The 14,180-nt window shown below is 42.2% G+C and overlaps 1 protein-coding gene across 1 annotated transcript in view; it reads right to left on the bottom strand.

Moving 5' to 3' along the window:
* LOC145354567 (protein CC2D2B-like) overlaps positions 1-14,180 on the bottom strand; it is a 272,448-nt gene that overhangs the window by 73,659 nt on the left and 184,609 nt on the right. Inside the window, exons 25-26 of the mRNA XM_080206030.1 lie at positions 6,576-6,702; positions 6,110-6,349 (exon numbers count right to left, since the gene is read on the bottom strand). Coding sequence (XP_080062156.1) covers positions 6,110-6,349; positions 6,576-6,702 — 367 coding nt within the window. The remainder of the gene's footprint in view (positions 1-6,109; positions 6,350-6,575; positions 6,703-14,180) is intronic.

Below are 14,180 nucleotides of genomic sequence, written 5' to 3'. Positions count from 1 at the left end.
TGGCAGATACATTGGAATTAGGATTAACTACAGAAGCTAAGAAAGCTGAGGTAATTAAAAGCATAGCCAAAAATTTAAATATACGAGTGGTGTCAAATAGACCCAATATTTCAAGGAGTGGGGAAATTGAATTCACAAAGTGAAATAGAAATGAAGATATTAGAAGTACAAGAAAAAGAGAGGGAACAAGAAGAGAGAAAGAAAGAGCTTTCTAAAGAGAATGAGAAGAAAGAGACAAAAAAAATGTTTGGAAATGCAGATGTTAGCAATGGAAGAAAAAGGATGGAGAGAATATCAAACTAAAATGCAGCAAATTGCAGTAGGCATAAAAGAGCTGGATGACAACAAAAGTAGTTCTAGACATGAGCCGAGTGGGGAGATGTTTAGATTTGTATAGACTCCCAAAGGGATGCCAAGGCATTTTCTTACGCCTTTGAGAAAATAGCTAAACAGTTGAAATGGCTGCAAGATATTTGAACACTGCTGTTGTTGTATAGAAAGTTGGTTCGCCCGCATTTAGAGTACTGCGTCCAATTCTGGTCGCCTTACTACTGGAAGGACGTGGAGACCCTGGAGAGAGTGAAGAAGAGGTTTAAGAACATAAGAAATAGGAGCAGGAGTAGGCCACCTAGCCTTTCGAGCCTGCCCCGCCATTCAATAAGATCATGGCTGATCTGAAGTGGATCAGTTCCACTTTCCCGCTTTCTCCCCATAACCCTTAATTCCCCTGTCTATCAGAAACCTATCTATCCGTGGCTTAAATATATTCAGCGAGGTAGTCTCCACCACTTCAACAGGCAGAGAATTCCAGAGATTCAGCACCCTTTGAGTGAAGAATTCCAGAGCAGAGAATTCCAGAGATTCAGCACCCTTTGAGTGAAGAAGTTCCTCCTCAACTCTGATCTAAACTGCACCCCCATTATCTTGAGGCTGTGCCCTCTAGTCCTGCTATCCTTTCTAAGCGGGAAGAATCTCTCTACCTCTATCCTATCTATGCCCTTCATTATCTTATACGTCTCTATAAGATCCCCCCTCAGCCTTCTAAACTCCAATGAGTACAGACCCAGTCTATTCAGTCTCTCATCATAGGCTAACCCCCTCATCTCCGCTATCAGCCTAGTGAACCTTCTCTGCACTCCCTCCAAGGCCAATATATCCTTCCGCAAGTGCAGCGACCAAAACTACACACAGTACTCCAGCTGTGGCCTCACCAGTACCCTGTACAGTTGCAGCAAGACCTCCCTGCTTTTGTATTCTATCCCCATCGCTATAAAGGCCAACATTCCATTTGCCTTCTTGATCACCTGCTGCACCTGCAGACTGGGTTTTTGTGATTCGTGCACAAGGACCCCCAGGTCCCTCTGCACCGTAGCATGCTGCAGCTTTTCTCCTTTTAAATAATAATCCCTCTTACTATTATTTCTACCAGGATGTTGCCTGGTATGGAAGGTCTGAGCTACGAGGAAAGATTGGGCAAACTGGGGCTGTTCTCCTTAGAAAGGTGGAGGATGAGGGGAGATCTAATAGAGGTCCAAAAACATGCTCTTGGGCTGATCAGTGTAACAAATTGTCCCTAAATTAGCCTTCCCTCAATCTTCCCCAATAGGTGTAGACAAAGGTCATGGGTAGAGGAGGGCACTCATAACGTTAAAATGGCGGCGTGGGCTCGCTGGGCAAAAGGGCCTGTTTCCCGTGCTGTGTTGTTCTTTGTTCTTTGCTCTTACAGAATAAAACTGTAGGTAAGTCTAGTGAAGTCTATGCATCTTTGTCAGAGGAAAGGTCTGCGGAATATGAGTAAGTGAAGAGAACTACACTGTACGCTTATGAGCTAGTAGCAGAGGTTTACAAATAAAAGTTTTAAAATATACGAAACAGTCTGAACAGACTTATATTGAATTTGAAAGGGTTAAACAAAGTAACCTTGATAAATGAGTAAAAGCATTAAAAATAGATTAAACCTATGTGGCCCTTAGAGAATTAATTCTGTTGGAAGAATTTAAAGACTTGTTACCTACAATGATAAGGACTACTGGAGGAAGAACAAAGAGTTAAAACTGCAAGACATGCAGTGGAGCTTGCTGACGACTATGAGTTGGTTCTTTCAATTGTCATTTAAGTTTGAGAAAGACAGAAACCAAGGAGGTGCAAGAAAGGATTGTCAAGCAAGGGAAAGATTGGTTGAAAACTCCAAGGAGACTTCATCTCAAAATAAAAAATGGTAGTGCTGAGGGAATAAGAGATATGAGGGAAGTTAGGTGCTTTCATTGTAATAAACTGGGCCGCACCAAGTCAGTATGCTGAATATTAAACAGAAAGACAGTTGGAATTATAAATCTTAAGAAAGAAAATATGAAATCAGAGATTGCAGAACAGGAGAAGAAGGCACGATTTATGCACAGAGGGAAAAAGAAACAATAGAATGAAAATGTGTGCAGAAATGTAACAGGGCCAGAGTGATCACCAGGTGGCTGACAAATAGAAGGATTTTGAGTGTGATGGTAAAATATTAGTGGACAGAGTGGGGAAAATATTAAAATTTTAAGAGACACAAGCGTGACTCAATCCCTAATGTTGTGGGCTAAAGATATTTGTTGTCCAGAAGGGATATTGAAGGAAATAGTTCTGGTCAGCAATATTAACAGCGAAACAAGAAAAATTCCTTTGTTAAAAATAAACTGAAGGAGTAGTTTGAAGATGGGAGATGGGGTTGAGGGAATGGTAGAAACGTTGCCCATTGAAGAGATTCAATTAATTCTGAGAAATGAAGTAACAGGATCACAGATTGTAGCAATGGCTACTGTGGTTGAACAGCCAATAGAAAATCCAGCTAAAGAGAAATTGCAAATACACCATCCTGTGGTTTTTCTGATTGCGTTGTGATGAGGTCACAGGCTCACAACAGAAGACAAAAGAGAAAAGAGTTGCAAGCACAGAATGAGACAAGTGAAATCAGGTTGTCCGATATGATCTTTAGAAAGCTGAATAAAGATGAAACAAACAAATTGAAAGAAGCAGGTGTGTTTAATTCAAAGAAATTGATAGAATTACAGCAGGGGTGATTCCAAATTAAAACAAAGCTATCAAATGGCTTACTCAGCATTTGGAAGCTCAATGTATCCCTGAACGTTATCCATGAATACCAATGATAAATGGCAACCACCGCATGTTAATGGAGGAGATGAGGAGAAGAGTGTGGTCTTGATAATAATGAAACAGAAGGGTTAAATTCAGACAGTGACTTCATTAAATTTCATTCGGGTAATGAGAACGTTCTGGAAAATTTAAGCAACTGGTTAAGTCATCTTCCAGATGAGAGCTGGAGTGAATTGAAAGAGTTACTTCAGTTTTATAAATACATTTGTTGGGAAATATTAGGTAGAGTGGACACGGCATGAATGATGTAGATGTACATAATTCCGATAAAGCAAAATCCAGAAAGGTTAAATTCAGAGATGTCATCACAAGTACAGAAGGAAATTGAATATACTCCAGGATAACATTATTGAGTTTTAGCAATTGGATCTCCCAATCATAATGTTGCCTTAGCAAAATGGAACAAAAAATACAGAATCTTCCCAAATAATATTTGGAATGGCCGCCCTGCACGAACCCCCTTGCATAACGCCCCAGCACAACTCCCCACTTGCACAGTCTCTCCCGCATACCACTCTGTTTGCAGAGCAACCCCTCCCTGCATAAGCACCCTCCCTCATCATGCATACCCCCATCATAGCCCCACCCCAACTCATGCACTATGCCCACTTAGGCCCTGGCCCACAGCATTGCCCCGCTACACATGCCCAACCAGGCATTGCCAGGGTTCTGGGTGGGCACTGCTTGCATGCCAGGTGGGCACTGCCAGGCTGGCATTGCCTAATGGACACTGTCCAACCATGCCCCAAGCACCTGGGGGCTTCAATCCCCTCAGTGTGGCCATGGTGCCTAGTCCCCAGGTGGTTCTCGCTGGTGTGACATCATACCGGCAAGGGAGAAGGAGTTGAGAAGCTGAAAGTAGCTATGTGGGAGCAGGCAAATCCTTTTAATTTTATGTCAAAAGGCTTTGCACCCTTTCTGGGTGCAAAGTTGTTCCCAACAGCAAAACAGGGCCAGGAAGAAATGAAACTGTATCGCGCAGAAAGCCCATTGGTTTTTGAGTCTCCCACACAATTTTCCCAGCTCACGATGCTAACCAGTTGACGCAGCAAGCCGGTGAGATTGCGCCCATAGAGTTTGAGTGGACTACAAGAGAGCAAATACCATTGCCAAGAGAGATTTGTTTTCTATTCAACATTTGGAAGATTGCATCAGAGAGACAGTCTAAATTCAGCACGAAGGTAGACTTGCTAATGCCTCTGAGCAAATCTACTGCAATTCTTGAGGATGTAACTAGTAGATGAGGGGGAATCAGTGGATACATTTATTTGCACTATTAGAAGGCTTTTGACAAAGTCCCACATCAGAGATTTAGCGTGTAAAAATAAAGCGCGTGGGATTGGGGGTAATGTATTGAAATGGATAAAAAACTGGTTGATAAACAGGAAACAAAGATTAGGAATAAATAATAAATGTGTCTTTTTTCAAATGGCAGGCATTGACAATGCAATACTGCAGGGATCAGTGCTAGGACTCCAACAATTCAAAATATGTTAATGATTTAGATGAGGAACTAAATGTAACATCTCCAAATTTTCAGATGTTTGGTGGCAAAGTGAGCTGTGAGGAGAATGCAGATATCCTTTAATGTGATTTGGACAAATTGAGTGAGTGGGCAAATGCATAGCAGATGCAATATAATGTGGATAAATGTAACGTAAACCACTTTGGTAACAAAAGCAGGAAGCAGATTATTATTTGAATGGCTATAAACTAAGAGAGTGTAATGAGACCTCGGTGCCCTCGTACACCAGTTGTTTAAGGTAAGTACATAGGTGCAGAAAGTGGTGAAGGCAATTAGTGTGTTGGCCTTTGTAGAGACAGAATGCAAGTCCAGGAGCAGAGATGTCTTCCTGCAATTGTACAGAGCCTTGGTTAAGCCACATCTGCAGACCTGTGCGCAGTTTTGGTCTCCTAATGTAAGGAAGGATGTTCTTGTTACAGAGGGAAGGTTTACCAGACTGGTTCCTGGGGTGGCAGGACAAACATACAAGGGAAGGTTGAGTCAGGTAAGATTATATTTGCTGAAGTTCAGAAGAAGGAGGGGATCTCATAAAAACCTATAAAATTCTAACAGGACTGGAAAAAATAGATGCAAAAAGGATGCTGACAGTGTCCAGAACAAGGTATCATAGTTTAAAGATAAGGGGTAAACCTTTTAGGACTGAGATGAGGAGAATTCTTTTTCACTCAGAGTGGCAAGCCTGTGGAATTCACTGCCACAGAAAGCAGGTGAGGCCAAGACATTGTGGCTGGAATTCTCCAAATTCGTCTGGCACTGGGATTCTCTGGGCCCACTGCTATGAATAGAGATTTGGCTGAGCGTCAAATTTTCCATTCTCACTGGTCGTAATGGCAGGGTGAACAAGATCAGAGAATCCGGGCCTGTATGTTTTCAAGGAGTTAGATACAGCTTTTGGATGAAGGGGATCAAAAGATACAAGGGGAAAGTGGGATTAAGCTATTGAGTTTCCTGATCAGCCATGATCGTAATGAATGATGGAGCAGGCGCGAAGGGCTGAATGGCCTAATCTTGCTCCTCTTTTCAATGTTTCAATGTTTCATTATTTTTGCATTCGGCGCATTATTCATAAAACACAAAATGCTGCTAACCCTTTTTAATGTTTCACCTACCTGTACTTGCACCTTCAAGGAACTGCATTATAATCTTCAATATTATATGGTCCCATTGCATACGCTTGAGAAAATTCAAAAATTATGGCCAAAGTCTCTGTTATCTTTACTCTGACTTCTTCCAACTACATGTTATCCGAGCACAGTGCGTTATTTTTAAGAAGTTATCTCTAATAACTGTTCCCCAATCTCTTACTCTCTCTTACCTATGTTCGTCAAGGTTTGTAGAACCAATGGAGTATGTTTATTTAACATCTCGCCCGCATTTCTTTTCTACAATTAGCACTAGCACCATAGCCCAAATTCACTTCCATCAATGTACCATTTTAATTTTTTGAGAAATAACATAATTAATAACCTGGAAAATATTGTCAGCTATCTCCCTTTCATATGGAGGCACTTGCTTAAAGCAACAATATTCAGGAACTCCAGCATTCCTAAGCATCAGTAGGCGAAAACGTTTAGAGAGATCCAGTTTTTTGTCTGAGACAAAGTTAAACTCTTCCTGTATTTGCTCTATTCTAAAGTATTCAGGAGCATACTGGCCTTCATCAGTTGCGTACTGTTGAAAAAAACGTATAAATGATATTCTTTAATTAACTTTGAACATTTTATGGAAAAATCAATATAACTGTAGACTCATGATAAATATTACTATTTAGTTATCACTTAGTAGAGGGGTTTGACAATGACCTTTTACTCTGAAATGTAAAGGAACATAGAACGGGTATTTTCTAAAGGGAATCATTCTGTTCCAAGTTAGAAATGTATACAATTTTTATACTAACCTTAATTACTTGCATTAAATCTGAATTCTGGGGATCATTGGGATCTATTCTGGCTTTTCTCACCCATTCAGTAAGTTTCCGCAAATCATTCAACCAAGACATCCCAATTGCTGCAATAGCATCGATGCTGACATTGAGTGAAAACAGAAAACTATTTTGTCACGAGTTTTCATGTTTACCTTATGCTATTGACAGATCTAGTTTTAACAGCATGATTGAATTTGCTCTGTATGCTGACTGTAGTGCATTTATTATAAGGAACTTTCATTTGAAGTTCCAGCACCCTCTGACATATTGGCTGTGCAACACCAACAAGAGTCAAGCAGAAGAATCATAAACACAGTCCAAAACCACATGCACAGATTTTGTTGTGAATGACCATGGAGATTTTATCTTGCAAAACCACAGCTAGCAGAACTTTGGAGCCCTTATCTATTGTTATGATCTCCATTGAAACCAATAACTTTTAAAAAGATATTTGAATTTACAATGACTGACCCAAAGGACTATACAACAGGATTTCAAGTTTTAAGACTTTTGCTGTAACAAATAAAGGTATCGTTGACTAAACCTTATTTTTAAAGCAACATATGCTCTAAACTACAGAAAGGTTTCCCCAATTACATTTTAAAAGGATTAAAAAACTCGCCTGCTTAATTTAATTGTTCTTTAAATGGAAACTTTATTCGGCTAGACCAGTTCAAAACTATTCTCTGCCTTCAATGGTCTGCTTCCTATTTTCTTTCCCAGCCAGGTAACTTCTATTCCTGGAAGAGACTTTCATTACGAAGGTTAAACTAATGATTCTTTCTCCTAAGCTAAGTGAACCTTCTGGCCTCACCTAGATCTTCATGAACTCAATCTCTTCAAACTGAGCATGAGCATTCCATGTGGAGGACAGTAGGGTCAGCATTTGCTCTGCTTCAGGCACAGGACTGGTCATCTCTTTTCTCGTTTACCCTCTCTCAGATTTGTGCAGACTCACTTAGGTCAGCGAGGTTCGGTGATGCCGTGTAAGAAACCATGTAACCTGATACTATGATTACTTATTATGGACTCTTCTTCCAAAGTCCATCTCCATGGTAACACAATCACATGGGCTTTGTTTCCAGGTAGAAATTCAAATTGGCAATCCTCTAAAGCCCTAATCCTTTCTGGTTTGGAATTAAATGGACAATTTAAAGTATAAGCATTTATAAAGCAGAACATACCTAAAAACTTCCTGTGAGACTGAGTCTAACAGTCTTCACATAGTCAACACAACTGCTCGTACCTTTGTCTACATGAGTGAGCATCTAGCATCTTCTTCCCTGTAAAACAATTGGGGCCCCTTTAACCTATAACAACCCAGCCACCCAGTCTTTTTTGGAGGCAGAATTTTCAGCAGGTCATATGGCCCCTTTTGTTCCTCCATTTCACCTTAGATAGTTCTAAAACATAACATAAAATACATATTTGGAACACAATGTATCAGCTAGAGAGAGGAAAACTTCCCTTGACACTACAGCACCTTGACTATCACAGCAAAACAGCTTAAATACAATATGTTAATTTGACAAAGGAGTGTTATTGCAATGCTCTCAGATTGTGCAATAAAATTAAGTAGTGCAGGTATGGAATTAAGGAAGTGACCATCAGACATTGGGGACTGGACTTTTCCATCCCCACTTGGAACTGAATCACATCAAGTGGGCCTTAAAATGGTTGGTGGCATCCAGTTCCAGGATTCCTCCCCTTATTTCCATCAGCGGCAACTTTGTAAGGCAGGGAATAAAGATGTATGGAGGTTGAGCACAGAATATCAGGGAGTTGGTGGGGATTGGAGTAAGAGAGTAGGAGAATAAGAATTAGCAGGCCTCAAACTTATCTAGAGAACTGGGCCAACGTGCCAATGAATGAACAAGTGCCTTTCGACCTGCTGCCTCAGCATCTGCTCACCTCCATTCTGCATCAGACCTGTTGCAGGACGCTGTTACCCTGATTCCACCCTGTATACTAAGCTTGGGGAAATAGTGAATTGTGAAAATAACATTGAATGACTACATAGGGACATTGACAAGTTCAGCAGACACCTAGCAGATGAATTTCAATGCAGCGAAATGTGAGGTAATGCATTTTGGTAGAGAAACATGGGGAGAAAATACAGGCTCAATGACACAAATTTGAGGGGGGGCAAAAACAGGGGGACCTCAGGATTCAAGTGCATAATTCTCTGAAGGTGTCCAGGCAAGTTGAACCAGTTGTTAAGAAAGCTTATAGGATCTTTGGGTTTATAAATAAAGACATGGAGCATAGAAGCAAGGAAGTGATACTACACCTCTATAAATCATTGGTCAGATCACATTGCAGTTCAGTTCTGGGCACCTTATTTAAGGAAGAACATTACAACCTTAGAAAGCATGCAAAACAGCTTTACCAGAATAAATAAGGAATTTTAAATATAAGAAAAGGTTAGAGAAATTGGCCTTATTCTCCTTGGAGCAAAGAAGCTTAAGAGGTGACCTTATTCAGATGGTCAAAATTATGAACAATTTTGACAGAGTAAAGAAGGATGTTCAGTTTCCACTAGTCAGTATATCAGCGAGGGCGTTCATAACTTCAAGATGACTAGTAAAAGGGATAGGAGTGAGATGAGAAACTTCGTTACTCAAAAAGTTGTTAGGATTTGGAATGCGCTGCCTGGGAGAGCATGTGTAAGCAGATTCTATAGGAGATTTCAAAAGAGAACTGGATATATATTTGGAAGTCATGAACTTAGAAGGCTATGGAGATAGGGCTGGAGGATGGGACTAACTGGGTAGTGCTTTCGGAAGCAGGTGCAGACACAAGGGGTAGAATCTTCCAACCATTCATGCCAGCAGATTTTCTTGCCCCGCTGCAGTGAACAGAGATTTGGCTGAATGCCAATTTTTCTGTGTTGGCGGGGTGTGAACAGCTGGAAAAGGCTTGTCGATGGGTCAAATGGCCTCCCTCTGTGCTGTAAAAGAACTCCAAAATTCTATTAACAAATGACAGGAGATGAATGAGTTTCTAATTTTTAAAGGTGGCAAGAAAGGGATGAAGTGGTAAAGGACCACAAGATCGGAATCATTTATTGGCAATAAGATTGAATCTATTCCAGGCTATGCCATCTTTGATCTCACAATCATTTAAGAGTAAGTTCCAAACCATGCCATCCTCATGGGTTGAAAGGGCTCAGCTGAAAAGTATCTGAATTAGGTGATCCTTGATATTTAGGACAAGCCAACAATATCCTTGAGATCCACACTGGGCCCAGATATCTCTCTGCTTAGTTCTGTGTTCTGCATCTATCTCCTTTTATCTTTATCATGTCCTGTCCTTCTTTCGGTCTGATGAACTATGTCATCTTCTTCAAGGTCCAAACCTCTCTGAAGTGCCATTCAATACAGAGCACAGCAGACCGCAACAACGAGTTAATCCCCGACAGGAGTGGACTGCAAGGTGCCTCCCAAAAAGTCCAGCCCTGGAACAACAATTTTAGGAGCCCAACAGGCTTTTCAATGGTGGTCCTTAAGAGCAAATGGTTTTGTTTCAGGGTCTTGCAATGGCATGAATAGCTATTGCTTCAAGGGATAACTCTTGAATTCTTTAATCTATCCATATAACCTGAAGGGTGGAATGAAGAGCTGCAACAGCCTGAACCAGGTGAGGATTAAGGGAGTGGAAGAACTCCCTGTTAATGAGTTACTGGCCAATTACTCAGTGCATGGATAGCCACATAGGTGCAGTTAACGATGCCTGAACCTGGAGGAATCCAATGATGAAGGAAAAATCCACTGTCCTTTGTGCCTTTGAGACGCGATCGACGTGCAAATAAAAGTACTGTCTGGCTGTGCAAATAAATGCATCAATCATCCACAAGATGCTGTAACGTGCAGCTGTTTGCAAGACGCCACAGATCAGCAGATGATCCCTGGCAGGAGCTAGAGACAAAGATGTTTCAACCATAGTGCCTTATTTCATAAGAGTTGGATTATCAGTGGACATGAAATCTGAGAGTTGTGCTCCCATTGCACATACTACCTTCCTTGTTCTCACATGATTCTCAATTGTGTATGCAAATCATCTCTTCTCCTTTTATGCCATCACAATGCCCAGAATGTGACAAACTCCTGCTCTGCCCAAGTGCTTAGTGACCACTCTCCCTGCAAACTGCATAGGCCCAATGGCACCTATGTGCCAATGGCTGAGTGCCCTTCTCAACCATTCTTTATTTCATGGGATGCATCTAACCTCTTGGGTGAACATGGCTGGGTCCCCAGCATGTTGCTACCTCCATGTATCTGGTTTCCCCTAACCTAACCCTGTAGCCAGTATGCCTCGCCAAAATCTCAAGTCCATCTCTGAGCTCTGAATAAGTCCTTTAACTAGTTTAATTGATCATTTTGCAAGTTGGACAGGGTATCAAGGCTGTCCTTCCCCCACATTAATAAATCTGTGGAACTCTTTGCTGCAGAAGCTGTGGAGCCAGGGCATTGACTGCCTTTAAGACAGAGATAGATAGATTCTTGATTAATAAGGGGATCAGGGGTTATGGGGAAAAAAGGAGAATGGGGATGAGAAAAAAATATCAGCCATGATTGAATGGCAGAGCAGACTCGATGGGCTAAGTGGCCTAATTCTGCTCCTATGTCTTATGATCTTAAAACTTGCCAGTGATGAGAAAGGCAGTGGAAAACTGCAAGCCAGTTAACATCAATATTTTCCATGCCCATCCACCTCCTTTTCCAGCCCCAGCAAAACTGAAAAATTCTGCCCCTGGACTCTTTTGGGGTGGATGCCATTGATATACCTTTATAGGAGTAATGAAGTGACCCTCAACACACTAATGACACACTAATAATCAAGGAGTGAGGAGGGCTAAAAGGGATCATGAAAAGTCATTTTCCAGCAGGATTAAGGAAAAACTCAAGGCTTTTTATACATATATAAAGAGCAAGAGTGTAGCCAGGGAGCGGGTTGGCCCAGTCAAGGACAGGGAAGGGAATCTATGCATGCAGGCAGAGGAAATGGGTGTGGTATTAAATAAGTACCTTGTGTCAGTATCCACCAAAGAGAAGGACCTGGTGGATGATGAGCCTGGGAAAAGGTGTATAGATAGTTTGAGTCATGTTCAGATCAAAACAGAGGAGGTATTGAAGTTCTTGAGAAACATTAAGGTAAATAAGTCCCCTGGGCCTGATGGCATATATCCCAGGATACTGAAAGAAACAAGGGAGGAAATTGCTGTGGCCTTGAGAGAAATCTTTGTATCCTCACTGGCTACAGGAGAGGTCCCAGAGGATTGGAGATTAGCTAATGTGTTCCAGGAAATGGCAAATGGAATTTAATGTTGGCAAGTGTGAGGTGGTCCACTTTGGTAGGAAGAATGGTAGGAAGGACTATTACTTACGTGGCGAAAAACTGCAGCAGGCGACGGTGCAGAGGGACCTCGGGGTCCTTGTGCATGAGTCGCAAAAACCCAGCTTGCAGGTGCAGCAGGTGGTCAGGAAGGCGAATGGGATGCTGGCCTTCATAGCGAGGGGGATTGAATATAAAAGTAGGGAGGTCTTGCTGCAGCTGTATAGGGCATTGGTGAGGCCGCAGCTGGAGTACTGTGTGCAGTTTTGGGCGCCGCACCTGCGCAAGGATATTTTGGCCCTGGAGGGAGTGCAGAGGAGGTTTACTAGGCTGATACCGGAGTTGAGGGGGTTGAGCTATGAGGAGAGGCTGAATAAACTAGGCTTGTACTCGTTAGAGTTTAGAAGAATGAGGGGAGATCTCATTGAGACGTATAAGATGATGAATGGGATGGATAGGATAGAGGTGGAAAGACTCTTCCCGCTCAAAAAAGACAGTAGGACTAGGGGGCACAGCCTCAAGATAAAGGGGGGGCGGTTCAGAACGGAGTTGAGGAGGAACTTCTTCACTCAAAGGGTGGTGAATCTCTGGAATTCTCTGCCCGTTGAAGTGGTGGAGGCTGCCTCGCTAAATATTTTTAAGAAGCGGGTTGATGGGTTTTTGATAAGAGAGGGGATTAAGGGTTATGGGGAGAGGGCGGGAAAGTGGAACTGAGCCACGACAGATCAGCCATGATCTTATTGAATGGCGGGGCAGGCTCGAAGGGCCAGATGGCCTACTCCTGCTCCTATTTCTTATGTTCTTTGTTTAAGAAGGGTAGCAAGAATAATCCCGGTAATTACAGGCCGATGAACCTCATATCAGTGGTAGGGAAATTATTGGACAGGATTCTTCGAGACAGGATTTACTCTCACTTGGAAACAAGTGGACATACTGGTGAGAGGCAACATGGTTTTGTGAAGGGGAGGTCGTGCCTCGCTAACTTGAGTGAATTTTTCAAGGAAGTGACTAAAATGATTGATGAGGATAGGGCCGTGGATGTTGTTTACACGGGCTTCAGTAAGGCCTTTGACAAGGTCCCTCACAGCAGACTAGTGCAGAAGGTGAAGTCGCATGGGATCAGAGGCGAGTTGGCAAGATGGATACAAAACTGCCTCGGTTAGAGAAGACAGAGGGTAGCAGTGGAAGGGCGCATTTCTGAATTGAGGGCTGTGACAAGTGGCATTCCTCAGGGATCAGTGCTAGGACCTTTGCTGTTTGTAATATATATAAATGAGTCGGAGGAAAATGTAACTGGTTTGATTAGTAAGCTTGCAGGTGACACAAAGGTTGGTGGATTTGCGGATCGCAAAGAGGACCGTCAGAGGATACAGCAGGATATAGAGCAGATGGAGACTTGGGCGGACAGATGGCAGACGAAGTTTAATATGGACAAAAGTGAGGTAATGTATTTAATGTAATGTATGAGGCAATGTCTAATACAGATAGGAAATATACAGTAAATGGCAGAACCCTTAAGTATTGATAAGCAGAGGGATTTGGGTGTATAGGTACACAGGTCACTGAAAGTGACAACGCAGGTGGAGAAGGCAGTCAAGAAGCATACGGCATGCTTACCTTCATTGGCTGGGGCATTGAGTGGAAAAATTGGCATGTCATGTTGCACCTTTACATAACCTTAGTTGGGCTGCACTTGGAATATAGTGTTCAATTCTGATCACCACACTACCAGAAGGTCATTGTCTGGCATGAGGGCGTTAGCTATGAGGAAAGGTTGGAGAAACTTGGTTTGTTCTCACTGGAATGACGGAGGTTGAGGGGAGACTTGATAGAAGTCTACAAGATTATGAGAGGCATGAACAGAATGGATAGTCAGAAGTTTTTTTCCCAGGGTGGAAGAGTCAATTACTAGAGGGCATAGGTTTAAGGTGCAAGGGGCAAGGTTTAAAGGAGTGTACGAGGCAAGTTTTTTTTAAACAGAGGGTGGTGCCTGGAACCTGCTGCCAGGGAGGGTAGTGGAAGCAGATATGATAGTGACTTTCAAGGGGCATTTTGACAAATACACAAATAGGATGGGAATGCAGGGATATGGTCACCGGAAGGATAGGGGGTTTTAGTTCAGTCCGGCAGCATGGTCAGTGGCACACTTGGAGGGCCGAAGAACTTGTTCCTGTGCTGTAATTTTCTTTGTTCTTTCTTTAACACTATACTCATTATTTGTAACAGACTTGGTTAGATTAAGCT

The sequence above is a fragment of the Carcharhinus amblyrhynchos genome, chromosome 17 (assembly GCF_965287045.1).
Source record: "Carcharhinus amblyrhynchos chromosome 17, sCarAmb.v2.hapA, whole genome shotgun sequence".
NCBI lineage: Eukaryota > Metazoa > Chordata > Chondrichthyes > Carcharhiniformes > Carcharhinidae > Carcharhinus > Carcharhinus amblyrhynchos.
Note: the sequence above shows the minus strand (reverse complement) of the source record. Positions and strands in the feature narration are given on the sequence as shown.